The 25,153-nt window shown below is 38.5% G+C and overlaps 2 protein-coding genes across 2 annotated transcripts; one reads left to right on the top strand and one right to left on the bottom strand.

Annotated features, from left to right (window-relative positions):
• Window positions 1-1,049: 1,049 nt before the first annotated feature.
• LOC119417705 lies at window positions 1,050-3,420 on the bottom strand. Its single transcript, XM_037684973.1, has 4 exons — window positions 3,290-3,420; window positions 2,477-2,520; window positions 2,173-2,341; window positions 1,050-1,423 (listed from the first exon to the last, which is right to left on the bottom strand). The coding sequence occupies exons 1-4, from the start codon at window positions 3,360-3,362 to the stop codon at window positions 1,074-1,076; spliced, it is 636 nt and encodes a 211-aa protein (XP_037540901.1). The 5' UTR covers window positions 3,363-3,420; the 3' UTR covers window positions 1,050-1,073.
• An 834-nt stretch (window positions 3,421-4,254) lies between these two features.
• wdr6 (WD repeat domain 6) lies at window positions 4,255-9,992 on the top strand. Its single transcript, XM_037684956.1, has 6 exons — window positions 4,255-4,324; window positions 4,919-5,083; window positions 5,361-8,034; window positions 8,258-8,335; window positions 8,735-8,851; window positions 9,094-9,992. Exons 1-6 carry the CDS (start codon window positions 4,255-4,257, stop codon window positions 9,947-9,949), a joined length of 3,960 nt encoding a protein of 1,319 aa, XP_037540884.1. The 3' UTR covers window positions 9,950-9,992.
• The last annotated feature ends 15,161 nt before the right edge of the window (window positions 9,993-25,153 follow it).

Raw genomic sequence — 25,153 nt, 5'->3', positions numbered from 1 at the left:
AGCTAGTGGAGTGAAAAAGTTACTAATTTGCAGTCTTGACCTTAAACAAACACGTTTTGTTAACACCCATTATCAGAGCTGGACGTCAGTAATTATTTTAAAGTTAAAAGATACAATGCTCAACAGTCAGACGTGAAGAAAGAAATCTGGTTTCCAAAAAGAAAAAAAAAAAAACACATTTATTAAGTTTGTACTTTTCATTTTGAAAATACAAAACCTATGTACCAACGTGCACAATGATTACCAAGGTAACAAAATATACTTGCTTGTGTTAGCATGCACTACATGAGTTTGCTAAAAGATTTAGTGATCTCTTATTATATCTGTAATCACTTAAAAAAAGGATTTCTTACTTCTAATGAAAGTATAACTAAACAAAATCATCTTGTGAGTTGTAACTTTTAAACTATAATGTGAAAAAAACACATAAAATGATCGTATTTTTACAAGTGAAGTAATTTAAAGTATTTTTCCATTACATTCTTATAATTAGTATCAAATTCACTAATTCCTTTGGTCCTTGTTTGCAGCAGCTGTTTGGACGGCACAGAACCAGTGAGCTTGTAGCAAACCTACACAACCACATCACTGGTTCCACTCTGTTGTTTTTCTTTTGGCTGCTCCCTTCTGCAGGGTTTGTCGCTACATGGAGCAAATTTTGCACAAAGGATGTAGCAACTGTTCAACGCAGGATACCTTTCCCGATGCAACCTGGGCTCAAACCTGCAGCCTCAGATCTTTGAGACTGTGTCACTGACCACTGAGCTACCGCAGCCCAGTACTGGTACTAAATGTTTTTTTTTTTATAGATTTAAAACTCTTCTACTGAAGCTGAAGATCCCATACAGTGTCATTATGCCTTTGGTTTTCTGTGCAAAGCTTTTCTGCTCTGAACCTACAGTTAAGTAAAATGCCTCCCCGTAAGGTGTTGAGAACTTAATCAGCTTCGAACCAGCACCGTGGTTCTCCTGAACAAACTGTTCATTTAGGAATAATAGAACAATTGATATAAATCTATAAACAGTCACAGTTGCATGTCACATGGGTGGAATAATACAAACACAAGACGAGAATTAAAAGTGTTGGACCAGTTCAGCATTTTCTTCTTCCTCCCCGCTGCTGGAGGAGGACGGGGACACGTCTTCACCCAGCTTTTTTAACTTGGCTCTGTAGTAAATCTTCTTCATCCTGAAGGCTTTCCGTTTCTGCCGGGACGCTTTCATTTTTTCCCCCATCAGCTCCTGCTCCCAGGCTAGCACCTTCATCCGGTTCTCCCACTCCAGAATCTTCATCTGATGCTGCTCCGCCTGAGTATCTGCTCTCTGCTGCTGCTCCAGTCTCGAAAGGTCCAAGGTGTCATGCAGAGCATCTTCTTTCTCAGAGTCTGATAGGTGGAGGTGCTGGTTAATCAACCTGGAGGTGCCTGTGAGATCAGAGTAAAGGATGACGGGTGAACCTTGTCTGGAGCTGACAGGCAGCTGGTTTGCAAACTCTCAGAGAAGAAGAAAAAAACATTAAAAATGAGTAAATGTTTCATTTTGCACAGTCTTCTGCAATTGATATCATTATTGCTGGATCGAGTATTTTTTTGTGTTTGTATTATTGCAAACTTCATTTTTTAAAGATCCTTGGGAAACCAATAGACAAAAAAAATGCATCATGAAGTATGGAGATAACTAGATCCATACAAAATCACCCTTAAAACAAAATCCTGAGCATAAAATCTCTCAGACCTGAAAGAAACAGAATATTTTGCTCTAAACTGCAGTAGGAAAACTGTTGTCAATTTAACAAGATTTCAGGAACTAAGTGAAGAAAAAAGAAGTCAAAATGCTGAGTAATGTAAAATTCTGATGATTTCATTAGGGTTGGTAATATGGACTATATCTTTTTCACTCAGAACCTAAGAGAAAAGTCCTGTTATTGAATATCCAAGCTTTTTTTCTGCACATTTTTTTTACATTAAGCTGAGCAGGAAGCAGTGAGATGTTCCTTTTCCAGTGAGACAGTGTTACTGTAACACTCCCCAGCAACAGAAACCTAATGACTACATCCACCTAAAGTTAACGTTTAATTAGTCAAATTGTTCAAATTTTCTCTAAACAAAAAGTTTTACATGTGTTTCCAGGCAACAGACAAAAAAGCAACTTGCAGCCCTTCATCTGTGTTTACCTGGTGCTGTGAAGTAGGGCGTAGGGAATGTTGCATCCTTCAGCACTGCATTGTGGGAGATGGAGTTTGTAGTGGCGCTCTGGTGCAGATCGGCCCAGTTGCTGCCCGTTATTCTTTCCAAAGCTTCACGCTGGAAGCAGATGGCGATTTGCTCCTTGCTGTTGTCTGCCTAAGAAGGAGGTGTTGCATTTTTTTCAATTTGAGCAGTATTGCATTATACATTTTTGGAGTTTTGCATCTATTTCAATAGCATTACATTGAAAACAATAATTTGAAAACAAATTATTACTTTTTTTAAATTTACCTGATTTACTTCATCTTTTATCTGCCCAGTGTCAATTATTTTGCCTGCAGTGTAGAAAAAAAAAGGAGGAACAGGGAGGGTCTGAGGTAAATTTTAAAAATAAATAGGTAAACAGCGCCCCCGTGTGGTCAATGTAGATATAACAGAAAATTTAAGCAAAGTACAATACTGTACAGTATAACAATTATATATCGTCACATAATAATGATGGGAAATTTTCTGTAAGGGAAAAAAGGATGAACGCTAATGAATAAGCGGGGTTTTAGAGTAGATTCTGATTTCATAGCATTGATACACTATTATAATGTTATTTTACCTTAATGTAACAGCTGGCTTATTGGAATTTGTAGTTTAAAAAAAATAAAAAAATAAAAAAATTTGATGAGTAATAGCAAGAAAAGTCCCCCAAAACATTGCTCTACATTTATTATTTATATCAATATTGTTTTCATTAAACCTTTATTTATACAGGTTAGTCTCATTGAGTCACGAGGACTCATTTTCAAGAGAGACCTGTTTATTATTTTTATTATTAATATTAGGATTATTGGTTGTGGGGGGTAAAGTTCCAGACAGATAATTGATTTTGAAAATGTACATACAAATTGGAACTCTTGTTCAGGGACTGTCCTGCAGGGAAAAAGAAAACTTGCAAACGTTTAGTGTGCCCTGTTTAGTAAAGTGTACATGTGTATTAATAATTACGCGTGTAATGGGCAGAAAGACGCATACGCAATAAATAAAACAGGCAAACACAACATGTGTCACTGCAGAAACCTCTTTATAACAGCAGAGGTCGGTTGTTGTACTAACCTTCCAGCAGCATGCGGACCGCTGTTTTGTGGCTAGCACTCCCTGCGTGGCTGGTGAGAGCAGCCTCGCCCATGGTCTGAAGTTTGATTGATTTACAGCAGGCCCTGCATCGAGCTAAGTAAATGTCACCGGCATCCTTAGCCAGCCAGTCCTTAAAGGCGGCCTTCTCGAGCCAGGACTCTTGGAATTTACATTTTCCGGGCATAATTAGCTACAAAGTTAGCTGAACCGCTATCTAATGGAAGCAAACCCCCTAGTCTGCCTCGTGATGCGTTTGAGTGCCCCACGAAATTGTACTTTCAGCAGCTGTACTACGAACGAGAGGAAAATTATGAAAGACGTGCGCAAACTTTAACCTTTTACAAAGCCTAAAAAGTTTACCGTTATACAGAATTCTCCAACACTGTACCAAAAATAAAACTAGATAACTACAACTATTTTTTTTTTAAATTAAAGAGGACAAATATATTCAGTTTTAAAATAGTAAAGTGATAACGTTTTGTTTAGAGTTAAACTAACATTAAACAAACCTATAGACAAAAAATAATAACCCTGATACTGTAATGGAAATTTTAATACGATGCATCTACGATCAACTGAGTAACTATGTTGTACAGAAAACACTTAAAAGCATCACAACCAATCGCTCATTGGTCACGTGCAATCTTTAAGCCAATCAGCATTCAGAAAGGAGATACTGCAGCTTGATTGGTTGAAATCTGACAGGAAACAGAAATGAAACGCATGGGGGGTTCTTCGTGTACAACTATCCTAAATACATTTATTAGCATGAGGGTTAGAAACCTAACATATCATTGTTTAAATCTTTAAGATTATAGATAAGCAAGTAAGCAAATGAGACCATTGTTATTTATTACTTTGTAGCGATATGAAATGATACAAAATCGCTCCTGCTGTTAGCTTGTTTCGCAAACTAAAAGGCAAAAGTATTTTAAAATAAAAAAATGGAGACAGCCGCCCTGGTAGCTCCAATCACAAGTTTGGAATTCCTTCAGGATGAGTTTTTACTTACAGGTAAGCTTAATTTTTTTGTTGTCACTGTACCTATTTTTTGTGACATGTTATAAGGCAAAGACAAACAGAACTTTTATTTAGGTGATTATGTCTCTATATGTACATGGGTATTCGATGCTCTTTTGTGTTGTTGATCCTAAAATATTTTTTATCTACCCGATCAGAACAAAACTTGTGAATAACAACAGCTTTATAACACAAAATTGAGTGTTCAATAAGGAATTCGTCGTGACTATGGAATAGGCTACTGTCAGTCTTCTATTAATGAATAAGATAATTCATTGCTGAGCTCAGAAATCACTAACCAATCTCCAAATGATTAGAATTTGGGTAAATTCCTGCAACTTGGTAATAAATCCTCCCAACCAGGTTTAGGCTTACAAATGCAACAGTTACAGCAGATTGAAAAGCTTAAAACAATAAACAATTAGATGAGAAGCTAAATTAATCCCTCCAAAAATGCTGAAACAAAAGTTCAATTTCACACTGTCCTGGTTTTCAAAGATGTACCATGACCGTAGATCACTACTGTGCATCTTCCATAGTGAAACACCTTAAAAAACACCCATATATTATTGTTTTCCTCTCTGACAGGTGAAGGTCCAGTTTTGTCAGTGTACAGTCTCCAACCTCATCCTAAAGCCAGCGTCTCACTCAGTGTCCTCCAGCATTACAGAATCCATGGAATAAGGCCAAGAAGTCAGACGGCTGTTCCCATACAAAGCTCTACCACAGTCATCCACAGGCACAGGGAACACGGTGAGCACATCAGATGCTTGTGTCCATTGTTTGTTTTAATTTTCATTGTTTTATTGTCACAAAAGTTGTAATAAAAAGTCTTAATCAGACTTAATCAACAATAATTTTGCTAGAAATCTGGATTTATGCTTACAAATAAAGAAAAAAATAAGCATACAAGTATTATATATTGCCTGATTAGATGTTATTCTTGTCTTTATAAAAACTGTTCTCTTTAAAGATATGCTCAGTGTTTGTTCATGAACATTAACTTACACAGTTCCACTGTCATTCCCAGACAAGAGCTCCACCTCAAAGCTGCGTTTCCATGACTTGGCAGTGTTTGGAGGAAAGGGGGTGAGGCTGGTGAGGCTCTCTATGGATTTCCATGTTGTGGAGCAACTACATTTGGAGGTCCTGAGTCCCCTTTTGGAGCTACAGGACTGGGCCTTGGATGCCCGCTGGCTCTCCGGAGACGAACAGCCACTGCTCTGTGTGGCTGTCGCTCATAACGCTGCTCTTCTCCTGGATGTTGTTTCAGGAAATGTGCTGGCTCATTGCTCCTGTTTTGAAGGTTGTTTGTTATATTCTGCCCTCCTTCTGGTACATGAATCCTGGACAGATACCGTCTTGGTAGGGGGGACCGTTTTCAACCAGCTGGTCATTTGGAAACCAGGGGGCGGTAAAAAATTGAGCAATTCTGGTCTTGGTGCTCCAGTTGAGCGACGTCTGTCAGGCCACAGTGGTGTCATCTTCAGTATCTCTTACCTCCAGGAGCAAGGACATCTAGCTTCAGCATCGGATGATCGAAGTGTTCGAGTCTGGGGTGTCGGAGTGATAGGTGGCCCTGGAGGGAAATGTGGGGAGATGAACCCAACTTGTTTAAGAATCCTTTATGGTCACCAAGCCAGAGTGTTCTCGGTGTATCTCTCTCCAGATAGAGTGTTCAGTGCTGGGGAGGATGGGGCCTGTTTAGTCTGGGACTTGGCCGGTGGTGAAAAGGTGATTCGCACACTGAAGTGCCATCGAGCAGGAGGCATCCGTGCTCTGGCAGTCAGCGATGTGACAGGTGATAAGAGATGGGTGGCTACAGGAGGGGCAGATGGGGGGGTCAGGCTGTGGAAAGTGGATAACAATGAGCAGAATAACGAGAATATGAATGAGACAACAGATAAACTAACAGATCTAAAATGTCCTAATCATGATCCGCCAAAAGTCGTTTGTATACTACGAAGAAAAGATGAGAACATGAGTTGGGGACAGTTTGTAGTTTGCACTGACAGAGCAAAAGTTTACCAATACAGTGACGGAAAGTGGACAACATTATGGCAAGGGCCTCCCGAGTTTTATTCCTACTGTGTAATGAGCACAATACCTGCTGCTGTAAAAGATTCGTCCACCACGGTTAATTTGTGTGCTGTGGGAAACCTCAGCGGATCCTTACAGGTGTTTCCCACTTCTCATCCTGAATCTGGGGTCAGTCTTACATGTGGATCAGGGAAGATTCATAGTGTTATTTGGCAAAATGGAAAAGATGAAGTATATTTGCTAGCATCAAGTGCTGGAGGACTTGTTTATCGTTGGTGTATAGATGTAAGATTAAATGAAAACTGTTGCGTAGTTCTTAGTGTGAAATCTCTTCCGTCTTTTCGCCTACCTCAGTGCGCTAAGTGTTGGCTCACAGCTGCAGTTCTCCAGCTTTGCTCAGAGACGCTTCTTTGGGTTTGTGGCGACAGGAGAGGCTCCTTGCTGTTGTTTAAGGAAGGAACGAATACAGAGGAGCAAAAAAGAGATGAAGTGCTGAGCAACAGGAAACTAGTCAATGACAAACAAGAAGCAGTTGAAAAAAGCAGAATGCTGGGGAAGGAAGGAGGCGAAGAAGAAGTGCTGCAGCCACTGAGCTGTCTGTTTGGGGTGCATTTGAAATATGGCGTCACTTCAGTGTGTGAGCACCAAGGACTGCTCTACAGTTCTGGTAGGGACGGCTGTGTGAGGGTTTTCAGAGTGAACCGAGCATCACCTGAAAACCCGGAGGAGAGCCAACAAGATGGAAGCGTTGAGAAGGAAACGCTTCAGCTGGAAGTGCTCCGAGTCCAGAGGGCCTGTAAAGGGATGGAGTGGGTGGAACGAGTTTTATTTCTTGAATCTGAAATTCCAGTAGAGAAAGAGAATTTTGAACATCAGTGGGCGGCTGAAGATGGAGAAGCCAAGGAGAGAGAAGCCAAATTTGTCATTGCAGGCTTCCACGCTGCTCATTTTGTGATTTGGGACCCTGTGAGGCAGGAAACGCTGATGGCGGTGCCATGTGGTGGAGGGCATCGCTCTTGGAGCCTCTGGCCATCGCACACGAGCATTTGGCCTGGATATGGAGCTCTGGTCTTCATCAAGCAGGGAGCAGTCCTGACTTCTCAACCCCCCGGAGAGACGCTTGACTGGGCTGAGAAGGAGGGAGGCGTTGCAGGGTGGAGCTTGAGAGAAGCCATTCATGGGCGGGGGATCTGGTGTGTCTGCAGGCTGGGGAGGATTGAGGAGTTTAGAAATGACATTCAGACAAAGTGCGATACAAATATGAGTGGAAATGAGGGGTGTGAGGTGGGAGCAGAGAAAATGTGTTGGGAGATTGTGGTTACAGGAGGAGAGGACACCAGCTTAGCTGTCCTGGCCATAAATCCAGTTTCTGGCATCATCAGAGTTCTCTCAGTTCTCACCGACCACATCTCAGGAGTGCGCGCAGTGACGGCAATAACGCGCTCAAAAGAAGGAAGCAAAAAACAGACGTCATCGCTCTCTGCCCTGCTGCTGTCGGCCGGCGGTCGGGCTCAGATCCAGTGTTATCGGCTGGTGGTCGTCTGGGACAGTCAGAGACAGTCCCCTTCCTGTCAGGTGGTCCAGGTGGCAAGCCACCGCTTGGACATACAATGGGAAAGGAGGCGGAACCGACACAGAACTGTGAAACTGGACCCAGAAACAAGGCAAGTTTTGATGTAATTAAAATTTTTGAGCTGGCACCGTTCTTCTGTTTTTGTACTGATTTGCTGGGATTTTAACTATAAAAAGTTATTCATGTTTTAAAAGCTCTTTATTTGCGATGCAGTAGTGAGATTTGCTCTAATATTGGAAATTTAATTTATTGCTGTACAAGCTATTTATATTTTATCGAATCAAGTGTAATAATTTGTGTTTGTTCGTTTTCAGATATGTCTCCATAGAAGTTCTGGAGGAAAGGATGGACTGTGTCTTTCTGGCTTTGTCCTGCAGTGATGGGGCTGTCAGGTTGGTTTCATTTTATCTTGAAAGCTGAAGAAAAGCAGAATCGGTGCTTTAACGTTCTTAGTCATTTTAAACACGCGGTAAAGATTAAATGATTGTTTGCAGTTTCTGCTAACCTTCATTTCCGGCTCCTTTTTGTCGTAATAAATATTCTGGTTAGCAAAGTTAAAGTTAGATTAAACTCAAGTTTATTTTTGGAAAAGCACATGTATTGAACAACTAATTGCATTATGTTCTTTTTATGTACAAATTTGTATAATAATTTAAGAGTTACAGTTAAGGAATAAAGGTTAAGGAATAAGGAGCGCCTGTGCATGTTCATAGCATTTCTGTCTTCATGTAACTAAGATGTTACACATGTATTAATTTGCCCACATACATGCAATTTTGTTGTCTTTACAGACTTTTTTTGGTCAATGAGGTTAAAAATCAAATTGACTTGTTGTGGGAGACATTTTACCACCAGCGCTGTGTGCTCAGTGTCGCCTCCTGCAGCCTGAAGGAAGACCAAACCAACAGGTGAGTTTACTTTTATTAACATTTGTAGACACAACAGTGCACCTTTTTAGATCCATATATTTGTTGTTTTGAAATGTACATAATCATGTAATTGCCTTTGTGTATATGTATGTTTTTATGAAATAATATTTATTGCACTACTTGATTAAATTGTCCAAGTCTTTGGGTAAACTCATATTTTTTAATTGTGCATGTTAAATGAACCTTCCATTAAAAGTGACGTTACTGTGCTTCTCTTGCAGGTCTACACTGCTGTTTAGTGCTGCTACAGATGGGAAAATTGCTGTGTGGCATTTGACTAAAGCTCAGTTTTCATCGACTGTTTATTCAAGTGGTGCTCCAACCCCACCAGTCCCCTGCCTCGACATTCCCGCCCACCAGAGTGGCATCAACTCATTGGCTGTTTGGGCAGAGAAACTGGGAAGACAAGAGGGTGGTTGCCTTGTAACTGTTGTGAGTGGAGGAGATGATGGGCAGCTGACAGTGTCCACAGTAAGGGTGCAGTACCCAGAAGATGGGAAGATTGTTGGCAGCTGTCATGCTCGTACACTATCACAAGCACAAGTTGAATCTTCTAACCAGATTCAGCTTCAGCTGCTTTCCCAGACCCACATCCCACTGGCCCATGCTGCCCCCATTACTGCCCTGAAGCTCCTGAGTCCTGGCCTTCTTGTCTCTACATCCTCAGATCAGAGGGTTTGCTTGTGGAAGGTCAGCAATACTGGTGTCAGCCACAGCGGGGCACTGTTCTCCCATGTAGCTGATGCTGCAGGGCTTGCAGTGTGGGAGGAGGGTGAAGGAGGTGAAGAGGGAATGACAGGTTTTGCGACTGAGCAAGTAAATGCAGACTGTGGGGGAAAAGTTGACCCAGTTTGTCAGAACAGTGACAGAAAAGGCTGTGAGACAACTGGTGATACAGATGGGATGATGAGTTCAAAGACTTCCTATGGGAGCAGGAAAAAGAGATTGAAGGTGGGATGGGTGCTGGTTTGTGGTCAGGGCTTCCAGCTACTGAGACTCAGAAGCTCAGAGATGGAGACAGAGAAAAAAGTAAAGGAGAACCAGCCAGTTGCAGTGACACTAAAGTCAAAACACTAAAATAATTTTTACTTTCCAAAGGAAATGTTGATATTTATGTTGATGACCCGTTGATCATTTGAATGTCTTTTTGGAAGCTATTCCATCCATCCATTATCTTTACCCGCTTCTTCCATTTTGGGTCATGGGGGTCGCCGGTGCCCATGTCCAGCAATCACTGTGCGAGGGGCGGGGTACACCCTGGACAGGTCGCAAGTCCATCACAGGGAAGCTATTCCATAATCAAATAAAGTGTTTAAATAAAGTGAATTTTAGGGATGCACAATATTGGATTTTTGGCCGATATGTTAAAACTTATTTGGCTGATAACCGATACCAATACTGATATTTTTTCCCCTAGACCTACTTGCAGAGACTACTTATCTTTCTCTGCTGTGGAATTAAAATACAACATTAGTCTGCATGGTCTTTATCAGTTTGGCCTGCTGCAAAATGCAGATGCCAAAAAGGGGGCTGAAAATGATGCAACGCTTCAACATGGATTATGTTTAATGTCAAATTTATTCATGACATTTACTCTAACACAATGACAACACTCAAACTGTGCAAATTTGTAAATTGTCACAAATCTAAACTCAGTGTGCGTGATGTCATAACGTGCTGGCGCTGCAGGCATCCTTGTCACTGGGTTGTCACACACAAACAGCGCTTTATATACACATATATGTATATATAAACAGCGCCTTTCATATCGGTGAGTTATTTTGATGGATTAGCCGATGTCCGATATTTAACTTTATTGCTAATATCGGCCGATACCGTGTCGATAATATCGTGCATCCCTAGTGAATTTATTTTCCAGATTTCAGTTTGCCTTTGCAATTTGTTTATGAGGATAAAACAATTTCACAAAATGTGTTTTTATTTCAAAAACACTGATAAAAGTTCTACCATAAAAGATTGAAAGGCAGTTTAATGGTTTTAATTTCCTAAATTTCAGGCTGTTGATTAAAGAAACCATTTATTTAGTGACTTAAAAATTAGATATTGGGATTTTCTTGAAAATAAAACACCATTTTCTTTCTTGTAATAACAAACTAAATGCCTTTTAGTGTTCATCCAGGATAGTTTAGTATTTTTATTGCTGCATAAGAACATTAAAATCTGTCATGTCATGTTTTTAGCAATCTGTGAGAAAATGACAAACTGCTCATAAAGGATGAGAGTTCTGTCTGATGCAATATTTCATGTCTCATCCATCTAAAAATAAACCTTTGTTTTTTTTAAATGTTCAAAATATTTGAGAACATCTTAATTTACTGACATGGATAAATTTATTGCTACCCCTATACAAAAAAATCCAATATCACAACTGATGTAACTGGCCACAAAGCTCCAGAAACTTTGAGGCTTTTCAACTTCATGTTGAATTCCTGTCTTTTTTTTGTGTTTTTCTGTCAATACTGGAGTCCTACTTGTCTTCACAAAGCCCATTATGATTCAAAATGTAATGGATGGTGCTGTCAGAAAGTGACATCTTGACCTTGGAGTTCAGCTTGAATGGTTTTCTTGACTTATTTTATTTTTATATAATTTTCAGAATGTGTCTGACCACCCTGGGGTTGCATTTCTTCTTGCATCCATATCCTAGAAAGCTGACTTATTGTCCCATGAACCTTATATATTTTAATGTCTGTCAAATGTGCTGATCTTCTTTTTGAGCTCACTCACCTTTGTTTTCTCTGCTCCATGTTGAGTGTGACCTGAGCATCATTCAAAGTTTGATGACAACCCTCCAAAGAGCAGAGCTCCTTGGGTTCAAACTTGACTTTTTTTTTTGCTTTTGGCTTTTTTCTAAATTTGAAAAAGATTTAAATAAAATGTTCTACTTTAACTTTAAAAAGTTCTCTTGTTACTTTATATATTTTTTTTAATTAAAAGAGGTCTTGATCAGTATATTCCTAAAGAGCTATTGGCTGAAAAGTAAATGAGCAGTTGAAATATGTTTTTAGGTTATTGTTGGATGTTTTCCTGTTGGTCAATTATGATTTTAAGATATTGTCTGTTTGCACACACTGCAGAATACATTGTCATAGAGTCGACGTTAAATAAGGGAAATATCTATTAAGAAGGAAAACTTTGGAAAACCTCCATGAAGCTTAGAGAACTGCAAATCTTTAAAACACATTAGGAAAGTTTGGCTCATTGAGTCAAAATGTAAATAGGGATAACATTTTTGCACATTTGTATTAGGTCAAAGCCCCTGAAGGGGCAGGCTGCAGGTATCCATAAATATTTTAACATTCTCATCTCGTGTTGCTTTTTGTCAAGTGTCCAAGTTTCACTAACGGCGCTTGTGGTAAAAGAAGAGAAAGAGCAGGTGGGGAAAGTGTGAGTGACTGTAAGGGCTGGGGCTGAGTGGTTGTAGAGGAGCTGGAACATGAAGACAAAGCAGATGAAAGCTCCCGGATCCTATTTCACTTTGGGACCTTTGTGCCCTTTGCTGTCATACATGAAGTGAAAAACAGATGAGAATAAAAGCCAGGCAGAGGACAGGATCAAAGTAAATGTTGGTGAAGAACGTGATAGATTCAGAGATTTCCAGCTGACATTTTGAAATTCTGCAACTTGTTTTTGTTCTAAGTTTTATTACTAATGGAAAGCTGCACCGTTAGCATATTTTTTATTTAAAAAAAACAACCTTATGGATTTCAGCCTGTGAAGGCATCACCATCTGCAGTGATGAAGCGCCAGTAGGAAAATTATTCCTGCATCTTATTGACGACCCAAGTGTTGGCGTGTAACTGCCAAGGATGTTTTGCATCACCCAGAGGGCAACGAGACATAAGAGTGCAGCTGTCAAAGTGCAAAGTGAGTGACATTTTGAATCAATCAAAGAGGTAGACACACCTTTTCCATTTCTGATTCTGAATTTATTTCTTGGCGTGAAGCTTATTTCCAGTCTGAAATGTCAGATTTGTATGAAAGTACATTTTGACTGAATTTCCCTCCTTATCTGAATATTTGGCAACGTGCTTCTGTTCCTCGTTCCCCATTTCAACTTGTCACTCCCAGTAAATTACATTTCGCATTTGAAATGCAGCCTAAACAGTCGAGAGGGAGACTGCAAACATGTTCGAATGCATCACAAGTGCAAACGTTTGTAATTCAGCCACAGCCTAAAATGCCGTGCTCAGACACTCGCAGGATTAAACGGCACTTTGCACAACCAAGACTGATGGCACAGATAGAAACAAATGAGTGAAAACTGAATTCTGATGGTGAAATATTAATGTATTTTTAAAATTAGTATGTGGGAAAATCTGTATCAAGTTCATCTAATATTACAACTTTTGACCTGCTTAAAATTTATCAGTAGGAAAAATATTATTGGAAACATGGATGGTGATTTTAGACTTCTTGCATTCAAAAAAATAAAAAATAAATCAGATATTTGTAAAACCATTAAAAAATAAAATAGTAACAGACAATAAATAATGTTTTTTCATATTTTTGTGTACATAAGAACAACGTTCAAACTTGGTTTTAGAACATCTGGAATGGAATGATTTGACATGATACTAATTTAAGTTTCTGGCTTTAAGATTTGTGATGTCTCGTCGCAGACGGCCTTTCATTGGATCATCTGGGAGCAAAACAGGTAATCACTTCTTATCAATGCCTATGTACTATTTTACATGTTACAACCACACTGTAACATGAAATGGAGATTAAACCAATCTATCTATCAATCTATCTATATCTATCTATCTATAGATATATATATATAGATATAAATAAAGATAAATCACAGTGAATATATAATACAATCCGTTTCATTTGCGGAACACCTCTTAACAAATCAGCTTTTTTAAATAGTAAATTTTGCTAAGTTCGACTGCATTAAATAAAATCATTTATGCTTTAACCCGGACTGTATGTTGTCTAATCTACTTCTAAATTGAATGGATTTAACTTGGACGGAATTGACATGTGTTAAATCCAGACAGTTTATAACAATTTTCTTAATTTTTATGATTATAAATACATTCAGACATCTCAATCTTTTTGTCCTTCCAGTGACTCATCAGACCAGTCTGAAAAAACATAACCGGACGGACAGTTCTTCCTCAGATCCTCACCCAGCACCGCCCTCCATCCTCCTCTCAGACACCACCATGACACCTTGGGGAGGCTTGGCTCATGTTGAATCCTCCTTCACCACGATCCCCAAAGCCGTTCCTCCTCCAAGGCCCCCACCTCTTCCACCCTCACCTCCTCCTGTCCCTCAGCCCACACCTACTTCTCCTTCTGGGAAACAAGAAGAAGATGAAGACTGTTCAAGTTTCAGCTCTGAAATCCCATCTCCATGTCAGGTGGTCTCTCACAAGAATGCAGGTATAACGAACCACATGATCCATTATAGATACTTTATTTTCCTTTTATTTTATTTCCGATGACGACGACAGAGGTGGTGATGGGTATTTTGTCTGATTTGAAGTGGATTGGGGATGTTATGTACAGACTTAAGATACCTTGTATAATTATTTTTATGTCTTTCCCTATTAAAGACATAAATACAATTTGACTGATCAAAACAAGACATTCAGGAACAATCCATTTAATTAGATTTTCTGGTGATCCGATTTAATGAACTGTACATACCAGGGTATAGTGCTTTAGCTTTAGTGTTTGGTTTTTTGAACATTACAGTAACGTATAACTTAAAAACAATGGGCATAATATTGGACTTTATAAATTGAAAATAACAAAGCTTTATAAACATCTGGCCTGCTGTGTCAGCTGTGAAGTTGGTCCCAGTCATGGACATAATTTTCCATCTGTTCCAGTGAATGGTGATCTTTCAGTCATCCAAACACTTCCTGTCATTTCTCTCTCAGTAGATGTGGTCAACAGAGATCTGTGGAAGCCGAGGCGGGTCTTGCCACTGCCCCAAGTTCCTCGTCCTTCTCGTTTTCCACCATTACATCCCATCACCAACCTGAGCTTCTCCCGAAGCTTCACCTTCTCTTTCTTTGAGCTGCCGCTGCATCACTCTCCTCACTGCCGAACCGTACATGTCCGAAACCTCTTACTGCTTTTAAAACAGATACACTACTAAAGACGTTCATTCATGTGAACAGCATGTAACATTTGTGCCTCAACAGTTTTTCAAATGTGGGCAGTGATGGAAATTTCAAGCTAATTTTAAGTTTTATTCGAAGAGTGAAATGGTGTGGATGTTTGATGTATTTCCCTTGGATTTGGGAGCAATAAAACTTTCTTATATTGATCTTTTGATTAAATATTTAGTGACTGGAAGATCTGACACCAGGCTCTGCTGTCTCATTATTTTACAGGCCTACACCAATAAAACTTCTTAAAACTTCACTTTTATTAGTGGGTTTTGAAAGTGGAACATATTAGCATATTAAAGGAGATTCAAAGAGATATATTAATTTTTTTCCATTTAATCTGCTCTCTTACACACACATACAAACACACACACAGGTCTGAAAGTTGAATTGAGATAAAAAGAGGCGTTCAGTGCCTCTAAACAGGCATTAAGTGTTGTATTTATTCAAGTAAATGTGTTTTTTAAAGGTTCAATTTGTTTATTTCTCTTTACGTGTTTCATATATTATCTTTGTCTATCAATGATTTAAATATTAATTTAATTTAAGTATTAATAATTGCAATATTAAATGTTATTATTGTTAAACTTAGTTTTTATGAAACTTTGAGTTTTGTTGCCATTAGCTTTGGCCAGGGTACTCTATTGTAAATTAGATTTTTAATCTCAATGAGTCTTTCTTTCTCCATGGTAAAATAAAGGTTTGATAGTAAAATTAAGCTGTAAACATTTAATAAATCATTAACTGTAATATAAACTATTCAAGGTTCAAGGTAACTTTATTATTCCCAATGAGTAATTGAGCAGTAAAATGTGGACCGTAAATAACACGGATATAAAACACATAAATAGTTACATATTAGATGTCACATATTATTAAAAGTCTGATAGCAGATGGACTAAAACACACTGGTTTGCTCTATATTGTGGCATTATTGTGAGTGTATTTTCAGCATATTGGACTAATTTCTGAATGACTTAAAGAAGAATTGATACCCGTTTTCTTCAAAATTACTCAAAAAATGATAAATAAAAGCCAAACTCATTTTGGCTTATTCAAGTCATTCAAAGTTCAAGTGCTCTTACCAAAACATATCAGTGATTTAAAACAGTTTGTACATCTTTTGTGTGCATGCAGGTACCTCTACCATCCTGACTGGCTCTGTGATGGCCAACATGTTGCTTAGCAACAGTAACGAGCAGAGTCTGTTTGCTGTGGAAGCAGCCAGAGTAACTGCATCGGTCCAACTGAACAAACAGGTTCATGCAGGGTCAACAAGGAGCACACCAATGTCCCTGAGGGTTCTGAATAGTAAATGTTTGTAGTTCTTGAGTGTTTTTCTGGACTGAAACCAAACAAGGAATGAAAGTAAACCTTAATGTTATTTGTCCAAGATATTTACAGTACATTGTGTAAAATAGATACTTTTTTTGTTTGTTTGTTTTATTTGCTTGTCCGAAGCAGTGCAGATTGACGGACCTGGTAAGTGGAGAGAGCAATTTTATCCTTCACCAGGTGGGTCATCCAGGGGGTGGTCAGTGGTGGCCTTGACCACCATTAATTAATCTTCTGCCACCCAAAGGGCCACCCCAGTCATTTGAGGAAACTACTTTTAGGCAATATAAAAACTAGAAAGCACAGATTCCTCAACTGATAGGGGTATACCAGTAAATATGGTAGTGGCCAACTTGGACTTTAATGCGTCAACCCAATCTTTTCTAGTGGCTTTTCTTACACGTAGCCCTATTCACACGGGATTAGTTTTACTTAGGGACCACATGCTATTTGTAATAATTACAAAGATTGTTTGTGTTGTTAATCCCGTGCGAATCGGCCATGTCAGTAATTTGTAAAGTAAAAATTTCCCTGCATATTACCTACTATATTTTGCTGAACTCCGTGGTCCTGTGATAATACTAATTCAATGTGAATAGGCATCTCTGTGATTTGGACAGAAATGTGTGGGATCTGATACGTAATGAGGCATTTTTTTTATTTTTGTTTAAGCAAAATCATTTGGAAAAATATAGGACTCGCTGCTCGCTTTGGCTTTTGTAGTTGCTGCTACTTCCTTCACTGCAGATGACAGCAGGTGCGGAGATGTGCATGTGATCAGAATCAGAATCAGTTTATTATTGCCATGTCAATGAACGAGGTTCACAACTAGGAATTTGCTTCGACATAAGGTGCGAATAGTAATAAAGTTAAAAAAAAAAAGTAGCTGACCCATCCATCCATCCATCCATTCATCCATCCAATATATTGACCTGCTTCTTCCTTTTTGGGTAGCGGGAGTCGATGGTGCCCATGTCCAGCCATCACTGTGTGAGAGTTTGGGGACATCCTGGACATGTCACAAGTCCATTTCAACCGGCGGGTCAGTGGACGCGCAGCCGCTTACGCATGTGGCCGGTGACGCTGTACATCTGAGCTTAACGTGGCTTTTTTCTTTACCTCTTAAACCGGCCGGTCGGACCTGCCTCCTCCTCAACAAGTAGATTAACACATTTTTATATTGTGCATTCTTATTTAGTTTTCTTTGTGCCGATTTGCAAAACCACATCAAAGCCTGAGACTGGGCCGGCCCGCACATTAAACACATTATATGGACCGGCCCGGTCGTGACAATGCAGCGCGTTAACATCATATCCAGAAGATTTCCGTAAATTTCAGCTAAATCTCAGACTTTGGTAATCCTGCGTGAATACGCCACATAAAAAGCAGATGTTGGGGAGTAATTTATTTATTGCATGTGGTCCATAGGTAAAACTAATCCCGTGCGAATAGGGCTCTAGATGCAGTCACGCACCAAAATGGAAGTCGGTGCCTCACAGCGTGCACTGACGGATGTACAGACGGATAGATAGACAAACAGATGGAGGTTATTTCCACCCCACCCCCCCTCGCTTCACAATTAGGAAAAACTAACATGTTTCAGTTGCCATGAAAATGAACCTGACATCTGACCCTACTGTGAACCTTTAATGATTTGTTAGTTTTAACGACGACCTCCAGTGTTTTCTGAAATGCTTAAAGTTACCAAAGCTTCAAATAAACAAAAGCTGGTTATCTGATCATGTACTCGGACAAATACCTCTGATTTTTTTTTTCCCTTTGGACATGAAATGTTATTCTTACACTTCTTTCATGGGTGCTTTAAAAACAAACTGCTTGTTGCCATATTCTTCAAGAACGTGTAGTGATGACCCCCCCCCCCCCCCCCACACACACACACACACACACACCGTCAACCGTCAACTCATGGTCATGAGATGCACCCAGATGGACAGATGCCACACTGTTACTCTGATAAATGACTCACAATTACATAATACCATGTTTTTGTCTCCATAACCACAAAGCTTGCAAAACATGTAGTCTTGACTGTCAAATATCTGCACCTACTTTCTGAGAAGTCATCAACTTTTCTTAGGACAATTAAATCTGAAAATGTTCCTTCTTCTGTCATTTTTGAGAGCACAAATTATTCAAGTTGGCGATTTAAGGAATATCATGGAACTTGCTTATACTTGTGCATACTGTTAAGAATAAAAACTTGAGAAAAGCAACAGAATGTTACTTAAATGGACATATTTGCTTATAACAGGTTTCACTGAACAACCTGATATGATGTGAAATCTGAATATATAACAGTTTGAATTGAACATGACAGATTTATCAGATGTTTTGCAGAAAACTGAACAGCTGGAGCAGAAACATGACGTTTGTTGTTTTACACGTGTAGATCTTCAGCTGCTCCATCCTGTCGGTGCAGATGGATCAGGCTGGACAGCACAGAGTCCAGGTGGTGGGACACATACCGAGTGGGTCAGTAGAACTGGGTTAGTCTCTGTCATTCCATACTTGGTAAACATTTGTTTTTACCGTCAACCACCATATCTTTGTCAAAATGTAATATTACTGCAGTTTTTAAACCTTCTGAAATCTTACTTTGACAGAAGAGCAATAAAATAATAAATAATAAAATTATAAAACTTCTAGAAGTTTTGCGATATATAGGGATGACCCCGAATCATTCATGGCAGCACATATTTAAATGAAGGCAAATGGACTCTTTGATGGTTGAAGACGTCTCATTTCTCATCTAAGGACCTGTCACAATTTAAATCAAACATGAAGTTGCAAGCTTATAAAATGTCAAGTTTATGTTTTTAAAAAGTACAAGCTTTAACAGTCTTGTCTCCGTGGAAAATATGATTAAATGTAATAAATGAGTTACAATGACATAAATATTTTCTTTTTGACCCTCATTTGTTTCATTTCACATCTCAGAATGAGAACATGGTCTTCAAGGCAAACGTTTTGAAAGAGTGAATGATGTCAAATGGAATAATGCTGTTTGCAATAGATGAAAGAAAAAAATGGAGAATATATTTAAGAAGAGGTAGAGAGGGGGAGTGGTGGCGCAGAGATTAAAAAAGGTGGGCCTGTGATCAGAAGGCCGCTGGATCGACTTTCTGGACCAACAACATCAAAATGTGGGTGGAAAAAGTGAAACAACCACACCTGCCTCCACCCTCATGCTCCACATAGCTCAAGTCTGTGGTTGTGTCAGAAAGGGCATCCAGCGTGAAAACTATTAAGTAAGTCTTTTTGTGCGAGTTAGTTCACTGTGATGACCCCTGAGGAAGGGAGTAGCCGAAAGAAGAAAAAAATTAAGAAGAGGAAAATTAAACATTTTAGTCGTTTTGAAAAAGGTTTTCTCTTCTTGGTCATCTAATTTTATTTAACAACCGGTATTGAAAAGTTATTTAAATGCACCCATTTATAATATTCCATCCATCCATCCATCCATCCATTTTCTTTACCCGCTTCTTCCATTTTGGGTCACGGGGGTCACCGTTGCCCATGTCCAGCAATCACTGTGCGAGGGGCGGGGTACACCCTGGACGGGTCGCAAGTCCATCACAGGGACACATAGAGACAAACGAGACAAACAACCATTCACTCTCTCACTCACACCTAGGGAAAATTTTAGAGTTACCAATCAGCTTAACATTCATGTTTTTGATCTGTTGGAGGAAACCGGAGTACCCGGAGAAAACCCACGCATGCACGGAGAGAACATGCAAACTCCACCCAGAACGGACCGGGATTTGAACAGGGGACTTGCTCGCAGCTCTACCAGTTGCGCCACCGTGCTGAAAAGGGTAGGGCAGAACCTCATCCCCCAAAAATGGGGACGATCCACAATAAATAAACTTAAGGAACATTTTTTTAAGGGTATAAATAAGGTGGTCAGTTTTTTATGTATCTATTTTTAGGTAATAAACTCAGACATATAAAGATGTATCTATCTATAAGCTTTGATTTAAGATTCCTTAACAATTTTATTATTAAGGGTGCCAATACATTGCCACCCTTAGTGCGCACTCAAACAATTTTATTCAAATTTTTCATCCCGTTTCTCATGAAAATTAATTTGAATTAAATCATGCAAATTATCCATCAAGTTGTGCAGCTTGATACGTAACGTGAGAAAATCCAGATGTTTTTTGAGCTCTATATCTCAGGCATACGTCACAGTATAGAAACAATATTTGAAGTTTAAAAATGTCACAAGAAGTTAAACTTTACATGTCTAAAGTGGCATTTTAATATCTTTATCATTTTTGCACAATAACATGTAATAATGTCACATGTTAACTTTTGAAATGTCTAAAACTTTCTGAACATTTGCAAACAAATCCTTCCCATTTCCACAACATTTTTGGTATGTAATAATAATATAATATAATAATACAAGTATCTTACATATAAGATTTTTTAAAGGCACAATTTTGAAACTGCAAACAAAAGATTTATAAATAAATGATAAATTAGATGCACTGGTTTGAGTTGTTGTTTAGACCTAAACATTAGCTGTCTTTACACAAAAAGAAAGTAAAAAAAAATAAAAATCTGGTCCAGACTTTCTCTGCTCTCGCTTGCTCACAGCAGGAGTCTCTGCGTGAGATGCATTCTCACATCTAAAAACACACTTCAAAAGCAAAAAACATTAAATATAATTTAGAAATCTGGGTTTGTGTTTACAGGATGAAAAAGATGAAGGACCAGGAAAAAAAAAGAGTGAAAATTGAGCAAAATGGTCACACAGATTTAATCAAGATTCTTTTTTGTACATACAAACTGTTAAAATTTGTCTAAATTAATTATATGAACATCATTAGGTAACAACAGGAGAGCTAGTTCTGTTTGATCAAAAACTCAGGTATCCCCTGGTCATGTCCAGTCCATCGGTCTACACAAGGTCTCATGAGACAACCAGGTGCACACATTCACACCAAACCTCACATATTAAAAATCACAGACTAACCTGGCATGTTTATTGCATGAATGCTGAGTCAGCATTCACGCTTCCTATTCATTTTGCAGTCAAACTACTTTTATATACGCTGTGATGATTTAACCTTTGATATATGGGATATATATATATATATATATATATATATATATATATATATATATATAAAATGGTATTTACCTGTCTAAATAAAGGTTGATTGATATATCAAAACACTGAGGTAGAGGTTAGCTCATGTCATGCTCATGTTCAGGCTGCTGTTTATTACACCATATTATATTATTCATTAGCGTACATCATATCCTTGTATACTGTTTATTTTTAAACTTTATATTATTGCTATTTTGGAGTGTAACTGGGACCTTGAATACAGTTTCATTCCACCTTATGTACAACATGTGATGCAAATGACAATAAAGTCACCTTGAATCTTAAACCTTGAACCTTGAGATTGGGAACGTGTGCTTTGATTTTTCATTTACTTTTTTAAACATTAAAATTTATATAAAAAAAAAAACAAACATGGAAGCACATGGAGATCTCTTTAAGTCCTTTTAAAAATCTTGTTTTGTTTTCAGGATCTATGTGTTTTGCGTTTGGTCTTCTTGTGGTCCTTGTAATTTATTCTGTTACCTGTGTGTCGATTTCTGCTCCTGCCCCTCCCACTCTCACCTGTTTCTCACTGTCAGGTTATTGTAATTTCTCCCTCATTGGTTTCCCTTTAAAACCTGCATTGTCTTCTCTTTTGTTATACGTGCATTATGCTTTCAGGCTGTTCATGTTTGTTCCCTTTTCGAGTCTCTAGCGTTTATTCCATGTCTGAGTATTTCTCTGAGTTTCATTTGTTAATGTTTCTGTGCTGCCTCATCAGCCTTTTGTTTTTGCTTTTTGGTAATAAGTTACTTTTGTTATTTTTAATTCCTGAGCCCTTCGAGTTTTGTCTGTACCCAGTTTTGTATGGGTTCTGCTCTTCACCAAACATGATACTTTTAGGTATTAGCCACTGCTTTCTTCCTTTTATATAATGTTTTGCTACTTTTAGCTACAATTAGCTATTCTTGGCTTTTACCTATTTTTTGCTACTTTTATTTATAGCAATTTGCTCCTTTTTGTTTCTTTTAACATTTAGATACTATTCAGCTTTTAGCTTTTTCACCTACAGATTTGTTACATTTAGATTCTCTTTTACCTATTTACAGCTTTAGCATCTGCCTTGTTACATTCAGTTTACTTGTTTTGCTAATTTTAGCCAGTGTTCTGCTTATTTTATTTTAACAACCCGGTTTAAACCTTTTTGGCAATTTTTTATTTTTTTGCAAATTCTTTCACCTCTCAGTATTCACACTTTATTTTCACAGAAAATAAAATGTATCTAGTTTACTTTCACTGTATCAGGTTTTACTAGAAAAGCCTTTATATGTCAGGAATTCCATGGTAGGGGACTTCAAATGCTAAAGAAATGAACTGCCAAAGTGTGAATGACTAATGTTTCACAGTAAGAATTTAATGCCATTATGATACGTAATTAGATTCAGGTTGTTAATGTGCTCAGAGCTGACACAGTGAAGGCCTAAAACTGATTGGCAGAAATTAGTCTGTGAGATATTACATGTCTCCAGCCTGTAGACTGATATATGTTAATGTCAAATGTGTCAGTCACTAATGACTTCTTGGCAGTTTGAATTGAAATAAATTGGGATTTCAACTAAATGATGGCATATGCTATAAAATAAACATTGTAATGCAGCATCATCACTATTTTTACAATGCCTGATATCACTGTCCATAGAAAAGCATGTGAAATATAACTAGAATTGCTTAAAGAAACTGCACATTGCCTGTCACCTTGCACGTTAAACATTTAAACAAAGATTTCTCGTGAGCCGTTAACTCTGAGTATGTGTAGGAGACGACTCTCAGCTGCTACCTCACAAAATTGTAGCCCAATATCTGTAGAATTGACTGAGTTACAGCTATTTCTGCTTGTCATGATTGATAAGACGTGGCTGTCAATTTAATGTATGTTGACTCCAAAATGGTTATGAGTTTAGATGTACATTCAATAATTAGTTTCTGAGACTTTCATTAAAATGTATTCAATGGTTCATGGAGTATTTTGCTAACAGATTAGCACAGTTTACTACAATAGCTATTAAAAAAATTAAGAAAAAATATTGTGTGGTTTGTTACAGCTCAGCGTATGTAACAGCTAACACCACACTAGAATTTAGCTCAATATCTGTTAAATTGACTGAGACAAAGCCATTTTTGCGTTTGATGAGGTGAAATAATTGTGGCTGCTATCTTTCGTCTGGTTGGCTCCAGAGGTTAACGAATTCTAAACATCAGTCCTTCCATCTTGTCTGTCACTTTCTCTGGTGTTGGAGTCACGGGGGCAGCAGTTTGAGCAGGGATGCCCAGACATCTCTTTCTACAACCATTTCGTCCAGCTCTTACACTAAGATTTCAAGGTGTTCCCAGCTCAACCGAGACAGTCTCTCCAGCATGTCTTGGGTCTTACCTGGGGTCACATCCCAGTTAGCCATGCCTAGAACACCTCTCTAGGAAGGTGTTCAGAGGCCATTGTTACAAGATGCCCAAACTACCTCAACTGGTCCCTTTCGATATGACTACTCAGAGTCTTTCCCATATAGCTGCACATCTCACCCTCTCTAAGGGAAAGTGCAGCTCTTCTGTGGAGAAAACACATTTTGATCATCTGTATCTTGTTTTTTGGGTCACTACCCCAAGACTGTAGGAACATAGACTGGCAAACAAAGATCTTTTTCTTTATGAATCACCTCCTTATTAGTGGAGGAATAGGTGTACCTGAATGATCCTAGAAGCTGTGCTGTTTGGGGCAATTGCCCCCACTAGTATTTCCATAGGTCATCAATCATAGGTGACTGGAAAAATAGCGGTTTGTAATACTTAGACAGATGACAGCAAGCTCAATGTCGCTCCCATGGATGTGGGTTATCGAGGCCCCATCTTAAATCCAGGTCTAGAAGAGCACAAGTGTCTGGTGATGGGGCCTCTACTTATGGGGCCCTGTCAGATTCAGCCTGAATGAACTACATGGGTTTGCAGTTGTAGACATATTTAATAGGTACCTTCTGTAGGTTTCATTAAAATCTGTTTACCAATTTATAAGATATTTTGGAAACTGAAAAACAAGCACATGCAGGGAATTACACGATCATCCTCTTTTCTTGGAAACAGGTATTAATTGTATGTTTATATAGGCTGTATGAGTGTTTCTGCAGCTCATTATTCTTTGCTGATTTGCTGAAATTCCTATTATCTGAGTGTGTAAGTCCTATATGAATAAATACTAATGTTGAATAAGACACCAAACTATTTAGTCACAATTGGACTTTTACCAACCTAAAAATGTAAGTAAGCAGTGCAGCAATGTAGTTAAAACCCTCTAAAAATAAATCTCAGGATTAAAGCCACCATCTGTCACACATCAAAACCCCAAACTGTCACAGCCGGCAGTTTGTCCGCGCTCAGAGGATCAGTGAATTCCTGTCAAACCTCTCTGTTCTTTCCAGTTTATCCTCTCTTCAGTCTGTTTAACAGCTCCCCCGCCCCTAATTTTGAGTCTTGAATCTTGTTTCTATATAGATTGCATTTTTTCCTATGTCAATTTGTCACATCCTGATACCATGTTAATGGTTTGTTTACATCTTTAGAAGAGGAAATCATTGATTTATACCCTTGTGTTTTTACTGAGTGAGAATTTGTTACTGTAAGAAGAGTAACTGAGCAGTATCTTTTGGTAATTGTAAATAACAAATG

The sequence above is a fragment of the Nematolebias whitei genome, chromosome 11 (genome assembly GCF_014905685.2).
Source record: "Nematolebias whitei isolate Nwh7 chromosome 11, NemWhi1, whole genome shotgun sequence".
Classification (NCBI taxonomy): Eukaryota; Metazoa; Chordata; class Actinopteri; order Cyprinodontiformes; family Rivulidae; genus Nematolebias; species Nematolebias whitei.
Note: the sequence above shows the minus strand (reverse complement) of the source record. Positions and strands in the feature narration are given on the sequence as shown.

Bases quoted from the DNA above. Each gene is read 5' to 3' on its own strand.
- LOC119417705 (XM_037684973.1), bottom strand. From the start codon at position 3,362: ATGGGCGAGGCTGCTCTCACCAGCCACGCAGGGAGTGCTAGCCACAAA. The intron at 2,521-3,289 runs GTTAGTACAACA...TCTACACTGCAG, and splicing joins GGTCCGCATGCTGCTGGAAG to GCAAAATAATTGACACTGGG. The intron at 1,424-2,172 runs GTAAACACAGAT...CTGATCTCACAG, and splicing joins GCCCTACTTCACAGCACCAG to GCACCTCCAGGTTGATTAAC.
- wdr6 (XM_037684956.1), top strand. From the start codon at position 4,255: ATGGAGACAGCCGCCCTGGTAGCTCCAATCACAAGTTTGGAATTCCTT. The intron at 4,325-4,918 runs GTAAGCTTAATT...CCTCTCTGACAG, and splicing joins GGATGAGTTTTTACTTACAG to GTGAAGGTCCAGTTTTGTCA. The intron at 8,336-8,734 runs GTTGGTTTCATT...TTGTCTTTACAG, and splicing joins TGCAGTGATGGGGCTGTCAG to ACTTTTTTTGGTCAATGAGG.